This window comes from Vigna unguiculata, chromosome 10, assembly GCF_004118075.2.
Source record: "Vigna unguiculata cultivar IT97K-499-35 chromosome 10, ASM411807v1, whole genome shotgun sequence".
Taxonomy (NCBI): Eukaryota; Viridiplantae; Streptophyta; class Magnoliopsida; order Fabales; family Fabaceae; genus Vigna; species Vigna unguiculata.
In genome coordinates, this window is record NC_040288.1 from 4,978,045 (window position 1) to 4,996,600 (window position 18,556).

Genomic DNA, 18,556 nt, shown 5'->3' on the forward strand with positions numbered 1-18,556 from the left:
GTAGAAAAAGCACAACATGTTACATTTTTATATTGGGTAGTACAATTATCAATTGGAAGTCTAAACTTCAAGGAAGAGTCTCCCTCTCAACCCCTAAAGTGGAGTATGTAGCTATCTTAGACACAACGAAAGAGATGATATGGTTGAAGAACCTTCTAAACGAAATACGAAAATAGCAGAATGACTCTCCGTTGTTTAGTGACTGTCAGAGTTTTATGTGTCTTGCTAAAAATCCAATTCTTCATTCTAGATGCAAGCACATTGAATTGAAGTATCATTTTAACAAAAACCTGATAAATGATAGAGACTTGTTTTTGTTGAAGATTTCATGTGCAGTGAATCCAATGGGAGAATTGTTAGTATTAAGGAGCTTGATTTAGTCCCATATTGTTTAGTATTGTAAGATGTTCTCTATTTTGCTATATAAGCAACCCTCTGTAAAGTTAGATATAAACACAAAAATAAAATATTTCCTAGTGTAGTCGGTGGATGTTGGCATACAAATTGTATGTTGAACCACATTAAATTTTTGTGTCGTTTATTTTTGTCTCCTTTTATTATCTTATTCCTAACACTAGTTACATTGACATTCTGTCAATTGATCCATCACACACTAGATAGACACTTGTCTTCCGGACTTCAAATCCATCCCTAAAAATAACAAAAATCCCCACCTTATCTCCATATGCCAGATGTGATATCATGCCCTGCCAATCTACATCATTAAAGGAAGTGATTGTGTCTCGCTTGAATAATTGGATTGTGCACTTTGTATAATTAACAATTAAGACACTATCAAGACAGTCAGTTGGGTCTCCAAAGGTTGATGAATGCTCAACACATAATATCATTCCATCCGTGTGAAAATTTTTTGGCATAGTGAAATAGACCGAGTGTCCCTCATCCATATAAGTTAACCAATGAGGATAATTATCACTAGGGAGAGAAACATTACCCGTCTGTCTGGCTGCCAATCCCTATAGCATGAGAAAAATAGCTTAGTAATTTTGTAATGGTTCTATTCATATGGACTTCTTCAATCATTTTTATTTCAAAGTATTAAACATAAAATTTAAGAAAATAACATCATAATAAATAAATTACAACATAATTCTTGTAAGTAATTTGCTTAGAATGTGGAATTAGGCTCGATAATAAATACTACAAAACTTTCTAGTACGGTGAAATGTTATACCACTTATATATTATAATTTGACATATCACTAATCATTTTGAGATCTCCAACACATTCACTCTTACTGATGATTGCATATATCAAGCATATTATGAATAGTTCAATAGTTGTATGATAACATATGTTACAATATGTCCAAGTAACTTCATCCTACAAAATCAACTTGTAAGATAAGTTTTAAATTAGCTATATACTATAATTTAGTCATAACTCTCCTTGATTTGAGACTTCCAACAAATTCAATCAAATTTTGTTTAATAGTTTTGGTGTGTATAAATCAGTCAATCATCAGTGTTAGATATTTTTTAGATATTGTTTGATATTGTTAAAATATTGTTAGAGATATTTTTTAGATATTGTTTGATATTGTTAAGATATTGTTAGATACTGTTAGATATTGTTAATCAAAATATCAAACAAAATATTATATTTACTCTATTTATTTTTAGTTACTCTTTTTAGTTGTACCTCTCTCTATTATAAATAAATTACCCTATGTATGGTTTATACACAAGGGAGATTAATCTCAAACCATATTTTCTCTATATTTAACATGGTATCAAAGCCCTAAACGATCCATGATTGAGAAGGGATCCTTGTAGCAATTCATCTTCCTAAACCCTTAGCCTTTAGCCCTTAGCCTTACGTCTCTTTCGTAAATTTTATGATTAAGGGATTCTTGCAATAGTTCATCTTTCCTATGCCCTAAGCCTCTTTCGCAATTTTTCAGATTTCACGTGATTGCAATTTTGCAATTGTTTTCTACTTTGAGGCGTTTCTAGAGGTTCTGCCCCATGTTCTTTATGTCATTTTAAGGAATTTGCAATCATCTAATATTGGGATTTGTTTTGTTTGTTACTTCTGTTGTGTGATTCACATTTTTGTTGTGTATTCGATTTACTATGGCATCTCATTGTGATGACCGAACTCATCCTCGCAAACAGGGAAAAAGGCGTCTTAAGTATGAACATTGTGGTAAGCTAGGTCACAAGATTGACAAGTGTTATACATTACATGGTCGTCCTCCTCGATTTGTTGTAGTTGTTCAGATCGATCTTTCCCCACCTTCGTCTGTTGGGGATCCTCCTTCTTTTGTTTCATTTGATACACCTGCTATGTTCAACAAATTTCTCAAATGGCATAAGAATCAACAGTCTTATAGTTCCACTGCATTTGTTGCACACACATGTATGTCGTTTGCTAGTCTAACCCAATCTTCTTCTCCTGGTCCTTGGGTTTTTGATTCAGGAGCCACTGATCATATTACTAGTAACAAATCTTTGTTCTCTTCTTTATCCTCTCTTAATCCTTTAACTTCTATGATACTAACTGATGGCTCTAAAGTATCATTTCATGGTGTTGGCATTGCTAAACTTTTTCCTTCTTTAACCATTGATAATGTCCTTTATATCCCTAAGTCTCCTTTTATCATGTTGTGCATCAGTCGTATAACTCATTCTCTGGATTGTGTTGTCTCTTTTACCAACAATTTTGTGTGTTTACAGGACCGGAGTTTGAAACAGGTGATTGGCACAAGATGTGAGTCACATGGTCTTTATCATCTTCGTCCCTCTACACATGGTGATGCAGTTATGGAGTCTCCCTCTCTTCTTCATGCTCAATTAGGTCATCCAAGCCTTGCCAAGTTATAGTAGCTTATCCCAACGTTATCCAAGTTGTCTCATTTGGTGTATGAGTCATGTCAATTAGGCACGCATAGGTGTACTTCCTTTCCTCAAAGTGTCACACGTGGTGCTTCGTCCCCTTTTGTCATGGTTCACTCTGACATTTGGGGACCTAGATGCGTTAAGTCTATTTTAGATTTTCAATATTTTGAATTATTTCATATCTTTCAATCTTTTTTTTAATGAAATTAAAACTCAATTCGGTGTCTCTATTAGAGTTTTGCATAGTGATAATGGTCGTAAATATCTTTCTCATTCTTTTAAACAATTTATGGTTTCTCACGGTATTCTGCATCAAACTTCTTGTGCTTATACACCTCAACAAATAGACATCTTATTGAAACAACTCGCACTCTTTTAATTCATGGAGAGGTTCCTCAACATTTTTTAGGTGATGTTATTCTTACTACATGTCTCATCAATCGCATGCCTTCTTCGGTTTTAGATAATAACATACCTCATTCGCTTTTATTCCCTCATAAACATCTTCATCCCTTACCTCTAAGAGTTTTCGGGTCTACATGTTTTGTTCATAATTTCAGTCTTGGTCTTGACAAGCTTTCTCCTAAATAACATAAGTTTGTTTTCTTCGGATTTACAAGATCACAAAAAGGATACAAATGTTTTTCTCCTTCTCTTAACCGTTATTTTGTGTATGTAGATGTCACATTTGATGAGTTCTCCCTTTATTTTAAGAGTCAACCTTCACCTCTGTCTCCATCCGATCTTGTCAACACTCCTAGTACATTTAATGCTCTTGTTGTTTGTGACATTCTCATTTTGTCTTCTTCACCATCAGTTCCTGCTCGCTATTCAACTTCTTCTCCATTACCCCTTCAGGTTTATAATCGCTAAAACCAATCACAACCACCACCATGTGACTCTAATCAAGTGCCAACTACTTTGTCTCCTCCGACTCTAACACCTGAGTTTGACCTTCCTATTACCCTCCGAAAAGGTATGTGTTCTACATGTAATCTCTCTCCCCACTATATTACTTTGAGTTATCATCGATTGTTATTACCTTTTTATACATGTCTTTTCTCTATTTCTTTTGTGACCATTCCAAAAATTGTCTATGAAGCTTTAGCCCATCCTAATTGGCATCAGGTCATGAAGCTTTTATCGCCATGGCTGCTCTTTCAACAATGGCCTCTTTATCAACTGGATATTAAAAATGTTTTCCTCAATGGTGATTTGTAAGAAAAAATCTATATGGAGCAACCTCTTGGGTTTGTTGCTCAGGAGGAGTCTTCTGGGATGGTATGTCGTCTTCGCAAATCCCTATATGACCTAAAACAGTCTCCTAGGGCTTGGTTTGAAAAGTTTAATAATGTTGTTCAACAATTTGGTACGACTCGGTGTAAAGTAGATCATTCTGTCTTTTATCAACACTCGAATGTTGGATGTGTTTACTTGATAGTATATGTTGATGGCATCGTTCTTACAAGTAGTGACAACCATGACATCTCTTAGCTGAAACAATATCTCTGTCACCATTTTAAAACCAAAGATCTTGGCAAACTTAGATCTTTCTTGGGTAGTGAGGTGGCATAGTCCAACAATGGTATTGTTATATCTCAAAGGAAGTATGTCATTGATATTTTGGAGGAAACTGAGTTGGTGAGCTCAAAGTCTGTTGATACACCAATTGAACCCAATATTAAACTTCTGCCAAATCAAGGGGAGCCTATATCTGATCCTAAACAGTATAGAAGAGTGATTGGGAAATTGAATTATCTTACAATTATTCAACCTGACATTTCCTTTCCAGTCAGTGTGGTAAGCTAATTTCTTAATTCCCCATAGCAAGATTATTGGAATGCAGTCATTCATATCTTAAAGTATATTAAAGGATCTCCTGGAAAAGAATTGTTATATGGTTCTAATAACCATACAAGAGTTGTTTGTTATTCAGATGTTGATCGGACATAATCTCCTTTTGATTGAAGATCTACATCTAGGTATTGTGTCTCCATTGCTGGTAACTTGATCTCGGGGAAAAGTAAGAAATAGAGTGTTGTGGCTAGATCTAGTGCAGAAGCATAATATAGAGCTATGACCTCAGCTACTTGTGAACTTGTTTGGCTCAAGCAATTACTTAGAGAGTTATAATTTGGAGATGTCACTCAAATGACACTTGTGTGTAACAATCAAGTTGCTATTCATACTAGCTTTAATCCCTGTTTCATGAGAGGACCAAACACATTGAGATTGACAATCATTTCATTCGGGAAAAGATTATGTCTGGAGACATCAAGACTGAGTTTGTTAACTCAAGTTATCAGTTAGCAAATATTTTTACTAAGTCTTTACAGGGGCCTAGAATTGATTATATTTGTAAAAAGCTTGGCACATTCGATTTGTATGCTCCAGCTTAAGGGGGAGTGTTAGATATTGTTCAGTTATTGTTTGATATTGTTAAGATATTGTTAGATATTGTTAATTACAATATCAAACAATATCTTCTATTTACTTTATTTATTTTTAGTTACTCTCTTTAGTTGTACCTCTTTCTATTATAAATAGATTACTCTATGTGTGTGTTTATACACAAAGAAAATTAATCCCAAATCCTATTTTCTCTATATTCAACAATCAAGATATCGATCTTTCAACACAATTTTCGTTATACATGTGTTATGAAGCAAGCATTGCAAGCATAAGGTGGAAAACAACTTCCTAGTGGTTATAGAAGGGGAAGGTGCTAAAATAGTGTTAGGATTAAATTTAATATTTTTTTTAAGGGAATGTTTCATGTTCTTTAAATTAACAGCTAAAATGAATAGTAAAAGTGAGCTGAGAGAAAAAGAGATGGAACCTCATAAATGCTCTTGCGAAGAGTATTGAAGACTTCTTCTTGATAACCTCCAAATTCAATCAAATATGATCTTAAGGGATGGTTCGAAATTTCGGGTGTAGAAGGTCTTATTTTCAACGTAGTCCAAGTAGCACCACGAATTTCCTCCAAAATTGTTCTTACTTGAGATATTTGATACTCAGTGACACATTGCACTAAAACAGTACGCAGATTTAAAATGCTGCTAAGGATTGGTGCTAGATCTCCCAAATCATTATTCTCCGTATTCATGGAAATTAGAGATAATGAAATGCCTCGAAATGGACGAATATGATACAGGGGATTAAAAGTATGGGACATCCAAGACCAAATGATTGAACGAAAATCAGCTAGTAATAATCCTTTTTTCTCGTCTAGAAGTATGTATCCAATGCTTTTTGAGCTTACCACTGAAATGGGAACTTGTTTCACACCAGTATCTTCAGAAATTAGAGTTATCAAGGATTCCAAGTGCAGTATATCTTGTGTAAAGATACCAATCTTCAGACAACCAGATAGGATAAGAGTTTTCAAAGATTTCAACTTATATGTCTCACTTGGGAGATTGCTTAGGTTTATACAACCTTTCAAATTTACTAGTAGAAGATTGTGTAGATCTCCAATGGATTGGTGTACCTTGCGCAAACTTGGACAATGCTTGAGAATGAGCTTCTCAAGATTCGGTAATTTTGAAAAGTCTGGAGTTTCTGTCAAGTACTTGGAATGACTAAGATTGAGGATTTTTAGCAACGGCAAAACCTAAAAAAAAATAAAGTATTTTTACAAAATAAATAAGTAACAATTGTTACAATTGTAATTACCCTATGAGTGTGAAAAGAAAAAAATGGGGATGTAATATATACCTCGGGTTCTTTCCACACTAGTCTAAGGTTACTGCGTTGGAAATCCATCACAATTGCACCTTTCAAGTAAAAGTTGTTAGGTATGGATTCTAAAGGAAATCCTTGCCAGTAGATCCATCTCAGTTGCTTAGAAAGATACCCATAATCTCCAGTCATTTGTACATGATCCAGTTGCAAGAATCTCAACATCTTCATTTTCTCAAAAGCATAAGCTTCGAAGAAATCACTGTTCGGTAGCTGACAATTCAGAGACAATCCCACAATAGCTTCTGTCCCCTGTGATGATAAGAGAAAATAAATAAATTAGGAAATCATATTGTTAGCCCACTGGAAAATGAAACAAAAAGGAAAACACCTTCAAGTTTCAAAATGTTCTATGAAGAATCTACTTACAGTATTCTTTTTCAATACATCAAGTACATCCTTGCGAAGCCACAATCGACTGCGCTTCCCAGGTTGCATTGTCGAACTTTGACGCACAATCTCTCGTCCCATATCCAGGAGCAAACGATGCATTCCAAGTTTATTGTTCTTTTCAATTTTTATAAGACCACGTTTTATGAGAACTATTATTCCAATATCAGCATGCAGTCCACAACCATTTAGTATTTCTGTAACATAGTCTCTGTCTTTACCAATAAAAAAACAACATACATCGAGAAATATATCCTTTTCCATTACACATAAGCCGTCAAAGCTTATTCTTAGTATGTTCTGAACTTGAGTATTGGGAATTATTTCTAGTTTTGACAATACACTTTTCCATTCATTCTCTGACCTCTTTCTTAAAAAAGAACCAAGGATTTCAAGTGCGAGTGGTAGTCCACCACAATAAGTAACTGCAGATTTTGCAAGTTCATTGAAGTCTTCTCTCGGTTTTGCTTCTCCAAAAGCATGCCAACTAAAAAGTTCAACAGAATCACTTTCGTCCAGCTCATCCATCTCATAAACATAATCAACATTAAATTGATAAAGCAGGTCTAAATTTCTTGTTGTTATGATTACTACACTCCCTCGACTAAACCATTTACCATTTCCACATAGTTGTTTTAATTGGTCTATCTCGTTCACATCGTCGAGCACAATGAACAACCTTTTTCCAGAATGTCTGATCTCATTCATAGTTTCTTCCATCTCACCCCTCTCTATCTTCCATTTTGTTTTAAGGACATCTGAGAGAAGTTGTTCTTGTAAATGAACAAGGCCTCTGCCATCTGTTTCACAAACTTCTCTAATATCTTGAATGAAACTTTTACCACCAAATGTATAAGGAATTTGATTATAGATGGCTTTGGCTAAGGTAGTTTTACCTGATCCTCCTATTCCCCATATCCCTATCATACAAAATTCGGTGGGTTGATTTTCAAACAATCTAATCACATTTTTCACGTGGGATTCTAGTCCAACAGGAAATTTAGTTATAGACAAGACGCGGTCTAGTTTAGCAAGAACAGACTTAACAATTTCCTCCACTAGCTCAGCATCATTCCTTCCACTTCAATAGATACAAAAGACGCAAATGTCAAATAAAATGAGAGCATAATAGTATAGAAGGTTTGTTCAGATAAACATGCACTTCCAAGAAAAACAAAAATATAATAAATCTGATTCTCCAAAAATTAATTTTTAATTACAGAAACCGATTTTGCTTCTATTTGAAAAAGTTTTCTACTTTGTACATTTAGAAAAAGAAAAAAAAATGAGATGAATATTTCCATAACAAACTAAAATTTGCAAATTAATATAATGTGTATATATATATATATACATACATACATATATATATATATATATATATATATATATATATATATATATATTAATTTAGTTTAAGTAAAAACATATTTTTTATATTTTTATTAAAAATAATTGGATTAAAACATTTGTTTTATTTTCTATTCTGAAAATGTTCAAGAAAAAGTTTCGAAAGAATGGATGGGTTTACCTGTGTTTGGTCTCATCCCATTTATGCAACTTGCCAGCTTCGGTGAGTGGGCTGCTCAACGTAGACAACCCAGTTTCTAGATATTCTCTTGTAAATATTCCTTGTGCAGTTGCTTTCAGCGCATCTCCAAAACCACCATTCTGAATGTGTGCATCGGATGGGTCAATTTCGTAAAAGACAGGCATAACCATTAAGCCGTGAATTTTGTGACATTCAATGATTCGTTCGAGCTCATCAAGACACCCAAGAGATTCACTGTATTCTTTTGTTAAAACAACAATTCCAATCTGAAACATTTTAATTGATGCCACAAAATGTTCCCACTTCATTCGCATGGCAAGGAGGCAAGGTTCTACTCCAGCCTGTAAAAGGGCAGAATTGAGATGAGAAACAAAATTCCGACGGATCTCGTCTCCCGAAAAATGGATGAACACGTCGCCTTGGATTCCGGTTTCTGAGAAAGACAAAGAAGAGGATGAAGAGGAGGAAGCCATCAAAGGAATTGAGGTCAACGGTCAGAAGAGAAAGAAGTAATGCAGAATTACACAATACACATACAGATGATGATATTTTAGTGCTGCTACCCACCTTTGCCTTACACTACTCTTATATAAACATAAGACCACACATTGTCTCCAGATTTTTTATTTTATTTTTATTCTGTTGAACCTTCAAAATAGATCAATTTCAGTATATTAAAAGAGTTTTTAATATATTTTAAAAGGCTTAATATCGATTTAATGCAAAAATTGAAAACTATGACAACTTGTGACAGTGTACTGTACCTGTCATATCCATATCATTTGATTCACCATACATTTCCAAGAGATTTGATTCAGAATTCATAGACTCAATTTTGATATCATTTGCTTCACAATCCATGGGCTCAATTTCTATATCATTCGATTCACCGTGAGTCGGCTCAATTTCTATATCATTTGATTCACTATAAATCAGATAGACAGCAGTTTTCTTGACCACCAAGTCATCACCAAAAGTCACAAAAATCTCCACCTTGTCTCCACCTCCCAAATGTGATATTATCTCCTTCCAATCTTCATCATTAAAGGAAATCACAGTGTCTTGCTTGTGTATCTGCAGGGTGCGCTTTGTGTAATTAGCAATTAAGACACTAGTGAAACATTCGGTCGGCTTCATTTCGGGGTTTGAGAAATAAACAATACACAAAGCCATTCCCTTCATGCCACGGTCTTCAGGCACAGTGAAATACACCGAATGTCCATCACCTGTATGGGCCGACCAATAAGGATAATTGTCACCTGGAAGTACAACTTCACATGCCTCATTGCTTGCCAATCCCTATAACATGAGAAAACAAACTTAGTCATTTATGCAATTGACTCCTCACCTTATCATTCCAAAATTACAAAATGAGCATTTTTAATCAAATAAAAGTGAATTGTATAACTTTTGGGGTAGGCAAACTGATATGAATTAAAGAGAGTCAATATAATTTCTCATTTTCTCTTTGTATTTTATATTATATTTTTAATTAAGAACCAAATAGTCACATTCGAAGATTAAAAACTATGAGAAGGTGAATCATTCATATTTTCATAAGGAAAATAATGATGTATACAGTTAGGATTAATGGCTACACTAGCGGGACTTGGTTACTTAGTGGGAATTAGTGTAAAATTAAGGTCTTATTATGATGGTTTAGAGTGACACATAATTTAACCTAAGAATGATGTGTTCGTAATGTTCATCTATGACACTAGCATCTTTTAACAAATATTTTTCTATACACGCTGGAGATTTCATCCCCGACCAATTAATGCATAAATTGAAACACAACAATGATAATATAACAAACAAATTTGATTAATAGTTTTGTTCTGTATATATACATATATATAAACGGCACATCAATATGAATTTATAATGAATTTAAAATGAGAACGTGGTTATTGAATTTTCTTTTAGACGCATCATAAGGATTATTTCAAGTTCTCTTAAATAGTAGCTAAAATGAACATTGAAGGTATAGTAGAGAAAGGAAAACACTAGAGAAGGAATTAACCTCAGATATCCTATTGCTGAGAATATCGAAGAATGCTTTGTAACTTCCAACTCCAATCAAAGAAGACCTCAAGTGATGCCTTGAAATTCCTGATTCTCTAAAACTTAGAGCATCTTCAACCAGAATTGTTTTTACATGTTTAGATAATTGAGACTCTGTCTCACATTGCACCAACACACTTCGAAGATTTGGAAGGCTTGTAAGCATTGGTGCAAGTTCACCAAAAGTATTATTCTGTGTAATCATGGAAACCAGATAACATGATGTGACATAAAACGGATGAGTATATAAGAGGGGATTCATTGTTGGTGACATCCAAGACCGGATGATAACAGGAAAAGCATTTCGTGCCAGTCCTTCAAATCCGCTTAAGGATATATATCTAATACTTTTCGAGCTTACTATTGAAAAGGGGACCTGTTTCACATAAATATCATCAGCAATTAGAGTTACCAAGGATTCCATCTGTGCCATATCTTCTCCCAATTTGTCAATCTTTGAACAACCAGAAAGGATCAATACTTTCACAGATTTCAACTCATATATCTCTTTGGGGAGATTGGTTAGGCTTGTACAATCCCTCAAATTTATCAATAAAATATTACGCAGATCACCAATGGATTTGTGTATCGCTAATAAACTTGGACAATCTTTGAGAATGAGCTGCTCAAGACTTGGTAGTCTCGAAAAATCAGGGGTTTCTATCAAGAATCTGGAGTGACTGAGATTAAGGACTTTTAGCCACTTCAAAACCTACAACAATGTTGTTTTTTTTATGGACAAATATTAGAGAATAAAATAAAAAATGAAATAGTAGTAAATAGAAATAGTTAATCTTTTTATTTTAATCAATCTGTAAATTTTACAAGAAAAAGGCATGTTATAAATACCGGGGATTGTTTCCAGAGGAATCGAAGATGACTGTGTTTTAAATCAATCGCAATTACATGATCCATATAAAAGTTGTTTGGCAGAAATTTTGAAGGAAAGCCTTGCCAAGATATCCATCTCAGTTGCTTAGAAAGGTACCCATAATTTCCAGCAAGTTGTACATGATGGAGTTGCAAGAGTCTCAATCTCTCCATTTTCTGAAAAGAATCGGCTTTGAAGAAATCTCCGCTAGTCAAATGCATTTTCAGAGCCAATCCCTCAATAGCTTCTGTCCCCTGTGATGAAAAGAGCAGAGGGAAATAAATTGAGAAGTTTTTTTTGTTCGCTCAGCTGAGTCTAACTATACTTATACTGCACATGGAAAAGAGAACAGTCTTAAAGAAAATGAAAACCATGCATATGAAATGTACTTACAGTATTCTTTGTCAATACTTCAACTACATCCTTTTGAAACCACAATCGACTTTGCTTCCCAGGCTCCTTTCTTGAGTCTTCACGAATTATCTCTCTTCCCATTTCTTGTAGTAAAGAATCCATTTCAAGTTTGTTGTTCTTTCTTACTTTGATGAGGCCACGTTCTATGAGAACCGGTATTCCAACATCAGCACATAGGTCACAACCATTTAGTATGTCCGTGACATAACCAATGTCTTTACCAATAAAGAAACAACATACATCAAGAAATATATCCTTCTCCATGTCATTGCTTAAATTATCAAAGCTTATTCGTAATTTCCGCTGAATCTCATCATTGGGAATTTTTTCTAGCATCGACAACACACCTTCCCACTCTCTCTTTGACGTCTTGTCAAATAAATAAGAACCAAGCACTTCAAGAGCCAGAGGTAGTCCTCCACAATAAGCAACGACGTTTCTTGAAAGTTCACTGAAGTCTTCTTTTGGTTTTGCATCTCGAAAACAATGAAAACTGAAAAGCTGAAGGGACTCGTCTTCATCCATTTTATCCATCTCATAAACATAATCAACTTCAAGTCTATAAAGAAGGCTAACATCTCTAGTAGTAACGATTATTACACTTCCTTGACCAATCCATTTACGATTTCCACACACAGCTTGTAATTGGTTGTACTCGTTCACATCATCAAGTACAATGAGTGCCCTTTTTCCAGCAAGTATGTTCTCGATCAAAGTTATCCCCATCCCAACGCTATGTATGTCCATCTTCTTTCTCAGGACATTTGAAAGAAGCTGTTCTTGCAAAGGAAGATACCCTCTACCATGATTTTCACAAGTTTGTCTTATATTCTCAATGAAACTTTTATTCATGAATGCACGGTGAATATGATTGTAGATAGCTTTGGCAACGGTAGTTTTCCCCGATCCCCCCATACCCCAAATCCCTATCATGCAGACTTGGGAGGAACGAGTTTCAATGAGCCCAATCACTTCTTGCGTACGGGATTCTAGTCCAACAGGATGTTCTGTAATAGACAAGACTTCGTAGCTCAGTAATTTCTGAACGTGGTCAACAATTTGCCTCACTAGTTCAGCTTCATTCCTTCAAGTTCAACAATAATTAATAAAACAGTCACTAACATATCCTTCATTCAGTCTCAAACCAAAGAAATTACGAAGGAGTAATTGGTTTACCTGAAACTGCTGACATCCCAACCATAGAAACTTGCAGCTTTGTTGAGTGCACACCTCCACCTGGACAAGGTATGCTCCAGGTGTTCTCCTGAATAAGTTCTCCGTCGTGCAGTTTCTTCCAACAATTTTCCAAAATGACCACTCTGATAACGTACATCGGAAGGGTCAATCTTGTAAAACACAGGGAGAATACTTTGGCCCTGAGTTTCGTTGCATTTGATGATTTGTTCAAGCTCATGAAGACACCAAGCGGATTCAGTGTAGGTTTGGGAGAAAACTACAATCGCTATCTGAGATCCTTCTACTGCTCGCATGCGTTCATGATGAGGCTGCATTCCTTTGAAAAGACTCTCGTTGTCAAGGAAGGTGTTGATTCCAGCGTTTGAGAGGGCATAGTGGAGATGAGAAACGAACTTCTTGCGAGTGTCTTCTCCCCTGAAGTTGATGAACACGTCGTGAATCCGTTCGTGTTTCGATTTCGAGAACGACGGTGAAGATGTGAAGTCCATCAAACCAATTCTGGTCAACCGTTGGAGAAGGGAAAGCAATAATGGAGAAATGCTAGGGAAGATCCAGAACACCACTTTCTGCTTTTTAGTCTTCTGAATGAATTACTAAAATAGAATATTTTCATCAGAAATGCTGAGAGCAGACTCAGAAATGCTGAGAGAAGACCCAAACATTTTCTCGTTCCGTTTATGATATTGTTTAGAATAGTAGAAAGAACTCTGACGTGAAAATACAATACATCAGAAATAAATATAAATATTTTATTTTTGGCAGAGTAGAAATACAAAAATATATAAAAAAAAGTTGTGTGATTTAATAGAAAATAAATAATTTAAATTGTATTTTATCTCTGCTATATAATATAAAATATAAGGATAAAATCGTCATTTTGTATTTTAACTTATTGTACTTATCATATTCCATATCCTCTCTCATCCTTTCTATTAAACTAAGAGGTTTAATTTACTTGATATTACATCTATAATCTCTAACAAACTCAAGTCAAGTTGTATTAAATTAAGTTGATACCTCCAATGATTTATCGTACTGGTTTTTGTTTTTTTCTTTTTGAAATGGTATTATCAACGTAATGATGACTTGACGTGTAATAAGTTATCAACGATCTCATGTAATTCTAATTTAACCTATACAATACAATCTTATGCCAATCAATATCAAAAAATTTAAATTTAAAATATAAATTATGTAAATAAGTGATAAAAATATTTTTAGTAAACTAGAAGTACGATGAAACCGGTGTAAGCACTGACTGTGATCAAGAAATATTTTAAAATGATAATCACTTTTTTATTTACGAAATGTAAAATATATAAAATTAAAAAAATTAAAAAATATATATTTATGATGGAAAAAGAATTGTAGGACCAAGACCTCTCTTGTCTAAAGCTCTCTCGCATGTCGATGGTTATGTGTTAGAGCGTGTGTATTGATTTCGGTTAAATCAATTTTATTACAAAGTTGTTTTTCATGTTATTATCTTATTATTATCATCAAAAGTAATTTTATTATTGTACAAAATTATAAATTTTGTAAATTATAATTGGGTTAAATATTTTTTGGTTTAATTAATCGTAAGGTACCCAGTTTGGTACTAGAGTGTCAAATTGGTACCGGTTTTTAAAAAAGTGTCAATTGCATCCCAACTTTTGAAAATTGCTTCAATTAGGTCCCTTTCAGACAGAGTTGACTAACGCCGTTAGTCAACGTGCCACGTGTCAATCTGTGGTTTTTTTGATTTTTTTTAAAAAAAATTTTAATTTTTTTTTAATTTTTAATTTTTTTTAAAATTTTTTAAAAAAAAATTAAAAATGCCACGTGTCAAGTCCCTGTGTGTGACACGTGGCATTGTCAGTGCCACATGGCATTGTAATGCCACGTGTCAGTGTCACTATTAGATGTCATTGTGTTGATTTCGATTTGGTCCCCACATATGTTTTTTTGTTTCAATTTAGTACCTAAGTATGTGTATCTGATTCAATTTTGACCTAATTTTTTTTTAATAATTAAAATATTTTTGTAATCCATTTTTTATAAGATTAAAAATAATTAAGTATAAATATTTTTACAAAATTAAGTACTAATATTTATAATGTTTCTCTCAATTTCAGACCAAATTTATTATTTGTATGAATGTTATGCTATTTGTAAGTACTAAAATGACTTTTACCACTAAATTTTAATATAAATATCAAATACTTAATTTTTTTTAAACTTTTATACTTAATTACTTTTAATTTTATTAAAAAATATTTTAATTATTAAAAATTATTAGGTCAAAATTGAATCAAATACACATAAGTAGGTACTAAATTGAAACGAAAAAACATAAATGGGGACTAAATAGAAATCATCACAATGGCATCTGATAGTGACACTGACACGTGGCATTACAATGCCACGTGGCACTGACAATGCCACGTGGCACACACAGGGACTTGACACGTGGCATTTTTAATTTTTTTTTAAAAAAATTTAAAAAAAATTTAAAAATTAAAAAAGAATTAAATTTTTTTAAAAAAAAATCAAAAAAAACACAGATTGACACATGGCACGTTGACTAACGGCGTTAGTCAACTCTGTCTGAAAGGGACCTAATTGAAGCAATTTTCAAAAGTTGGGATGCAATTGACACTTTTTTAAAAGCGGGTACCAATTTGACACTCTAGTATCAAACTGGGTACCTTACGATTAATTAAACCATATTTTTTTTCCTTAACTTTTAGTGAATTTTGATTTATTTGACATTTGAAATGCGTTTCATAATATTTGACTTAACATTAAAACAAAAATGTGTCAAACATCAAATAAATCGAACAAAATTTGATTAAAATGACTAAATTCATGTATTTTAAAAGATGAAGGACTAAATTGGTCCAAAGTTTCAAAATGAACTAATTTCAAAATTCACTGAAAGTTAAAGGACCAAAAACATATTTAACCCATTATAATTTTATAATTTATGATTTTAAAATTTTATTATTTTATAATATAAATTATAAAAAAAATTATAAAATCATAAAATTATAAATTTATAAAATTATAAATTATAAAAACATGAAATTATAAAGTTATAAATTTATAAAATTTTAAAATTATATGTGACGACAACTATGCAAGTTTACAAAGTGATACAACAAGATAATAACACATTAACACATTACATCACTAAATTAACAAAAAAAATTAACCATGAAAACTAAATTCAAAAATTTAGATCGATTAAATACTCAATAAATCATAAAATTGATTAGGAACTCAATTTGAATTCTTAGACTAGAAATTTAAAATATAATTAAACCTTTAAATATTACAATTAAGTTAATATGATAAAAGGTATTTTATAACTTTAAATATTTAAGAAATTTATTAAAGAGTTGTTATTATTTTAATATAGTAAAAGGTATTAAATAACTGTTATTTAATATTTGAAGGAGTTGTTATCTACTTATTGATTCAATAATATATATAAAGAGTTATTTAATGAATCATAATTTGTAGACTTTAATATTTATCAAATTACCATGCCAAATTAGTGTCTTCTGGTTATAAAATATTTGCTAATGCTTGTAGTTTTGAGAATTGCTTTTGACTATACAAATTTAGGATTAACACCTTTTTCTTTCATCTTCTGGCTTTCTGAATTAATATGTTTCTTCAACCGCCACTTCTTAAGTTCTTCTAATTTGTTTCATCGGTTTATATAAAACATTGCATAGATACTATAACAACTACAATTAATACTTCTCACAATAAAGCTACAATAATTTGGCTATAACAATGAACATCATCATATATAAAACAAACATACGAAAATTGACAACCTTACCTTTAATTCAAATATGCATATGAAAGGCTGGCCGTTTTCTGCATTTCAAAAACCTCAAAGAGTATAATTTTCATTAGGGTAAGAATTCCAAAATGTAAAATCTGCATTCGATAATGGTTTGATCTATTTTGTAATAATTATACGTGACATATACTTTGTACAATATTCAAAGTACCTTGATTCCAAATTGTTGTCTATTTTTGTTGTATCTAGTTTGTGACTGTACGTGGTTATTTTGATTCTGTTCAGGTTGGTTATGTAGGCATTAATCAAAAAAATATTAAAAAAAATTCAATAACAAGCTTCAGTTATAGCACAATTGAAGTATGTAGTGAAGAATAGACTTTGGATCTAAGAAGTCTATTCACCCACTTCTAGTTTTGAACAATTTTGAATTATTTTTAAAATAATAAAAAACAGGCTTTGATTAACAAAAGAATCATATAGGGGAATATATTTCGATGATATTGAGAAGTGAAACATTCATTGGAATAGGATTCGATTGTATTTAGAATCGAATCTTACTCCTGTTCTTCATGTTTTAAATAATTATGGATAATGGTTAAATATAGACTTTGGTTGTCGAAAAAATCGAAGCATGTAATGTAATTATAGGCTTCGGTTGCCTTCGAGAACTAGTGAATATTCTTTTATTTTTTATTTTAAATATTTTTGAATTGTTTTAGTCTTCCGGTTGTCTTACCAATCAAAGTATATTTTTTGAAGTATAAGCTTTGGTTATTAATTGAAGTCTAAACCTCCTTTTTTTTATTTCATATGGATATACTTCATTGTAAAACTGAAGTATAATGTTGAAAAATAATTGATGTCAAAGTCCTTCGATGTACTAATGAATACATTTTTGAAAACAGAAAAGGATGCCAGGGAAGTTTTATGGAGTGAAAGTTTGGCCATGGAATGCAAAATCAACTTTCAGTATTGATAAGCTTGATAAATGATAAATACTTGGTACTTAAGCTTATTAACCTTTTTTATTTGTCTTTATTTCATGTGTTCATCCGCAACACTCGCCAACCCCAGCCACAACTTAAGAGTTTCTCGTGTTCATCCGTCATCCCGAACCACAACTCAAGAGATGTTATTCCGCCTTCCAGGCATAACCAAAAGCCTTGTAGATCACGCCTATAGAATCAACAACCCAAGGTTGCAACAGCAAAATTGCCTGGCGGGAGACACGTACCGCTAGGCGCTGCTCACTTCCAGACCGCTTGGCGGGGGACGCGTACCGCCAGGTGCCAAGCGCCTCTGAACCATCAATTACTATAGCCACTGCCTGGCAGGACAGCCCACACCACCAAGCGCACGCACCCCAGTAGACCATTGATCCTGCAACTATCGCCTGGCGGAACGTCATTCACCACTAGGCGCCTCGCGTCATACAGAACCCCTCTGGAATAGAGCTATCGCCTAGCGGATTTAACTCTGCCGACAGGTGCCATACTAGTGCCTGCACTTAACCTCATTGTCTCCACTTTGCTATAGAACCTTATTATGACTAATACCACATCGATTTATACAACACTTATTCCCTACTCACACTCTAGCTCCTATTGTCTTGTAACAACACTCTCTTCCCATTCAAATCATGGAATTCACCCTCTAGTTT

The 18,556-nt window shown here is 33.2% G+C and overlaps 1 protein-coding gene across 1 annotated transcript; it reads right to left on the reverse strand.

Moving 5' to 3' along the window:
* Positions 1 to 450: 450 nt before the first annotated feature.
* On the reverse strand, positions 451 to 13,739 carry LOC114167037. The gene is made up of 10 exons (XM_028051948.1): positions 13,074 to 13,739; positions 11,877 to 12,981; positions 11,462 to 11,737; positions 10,572 to 11,324; positions 9,313 to 9,847; positions 8,528 to 8,981; positions 6,976 to 8,077; positions 6,583 to 6,858; positions 5,702 to 6,478; positions 451 to 977 (listed from the first exon to the last, which is right to left on the reverse strand). The coding sequence occupies exons 1-10, from the start codon at positions 13,580 to 13,582 to the stop codon at positions 579 to 581; spliced, it is 6,186 nt and encodes a 2,061-aa protein (XP_027907749.1). The 5' UTR covers positions 13,583 to 13,739; the 3' UTR covers positions 451 to 578.
* Positions 13,740 to 18,556: the final 4,817 nt, after the last annotated feature.

Bases quoted from the DNA above. Each gene is read 5' to 3' on its own strand.
- LOC114167037 (XM_028051948.1), bottom strand. From the start codon at position 13,582: ATGGACTTCACATCTTCACCGTCGTTCTCGAAATCGAAACACGAACGG. The intron at 11,738-11,876 runs GTAAGTACATTT...TTTTCATCACAG, and splicing joins AAGTATTGACAAAGAATACT to GGGACAGAAGCTATTGAGGG. The intron at 6,479-6,582 runs GTATATATTACA...ATTTTTTTTTAG, and splicing joins TAGTGTGGAAAGAACCCGAG to GTTTTGCCGTTGCTAAAAAT.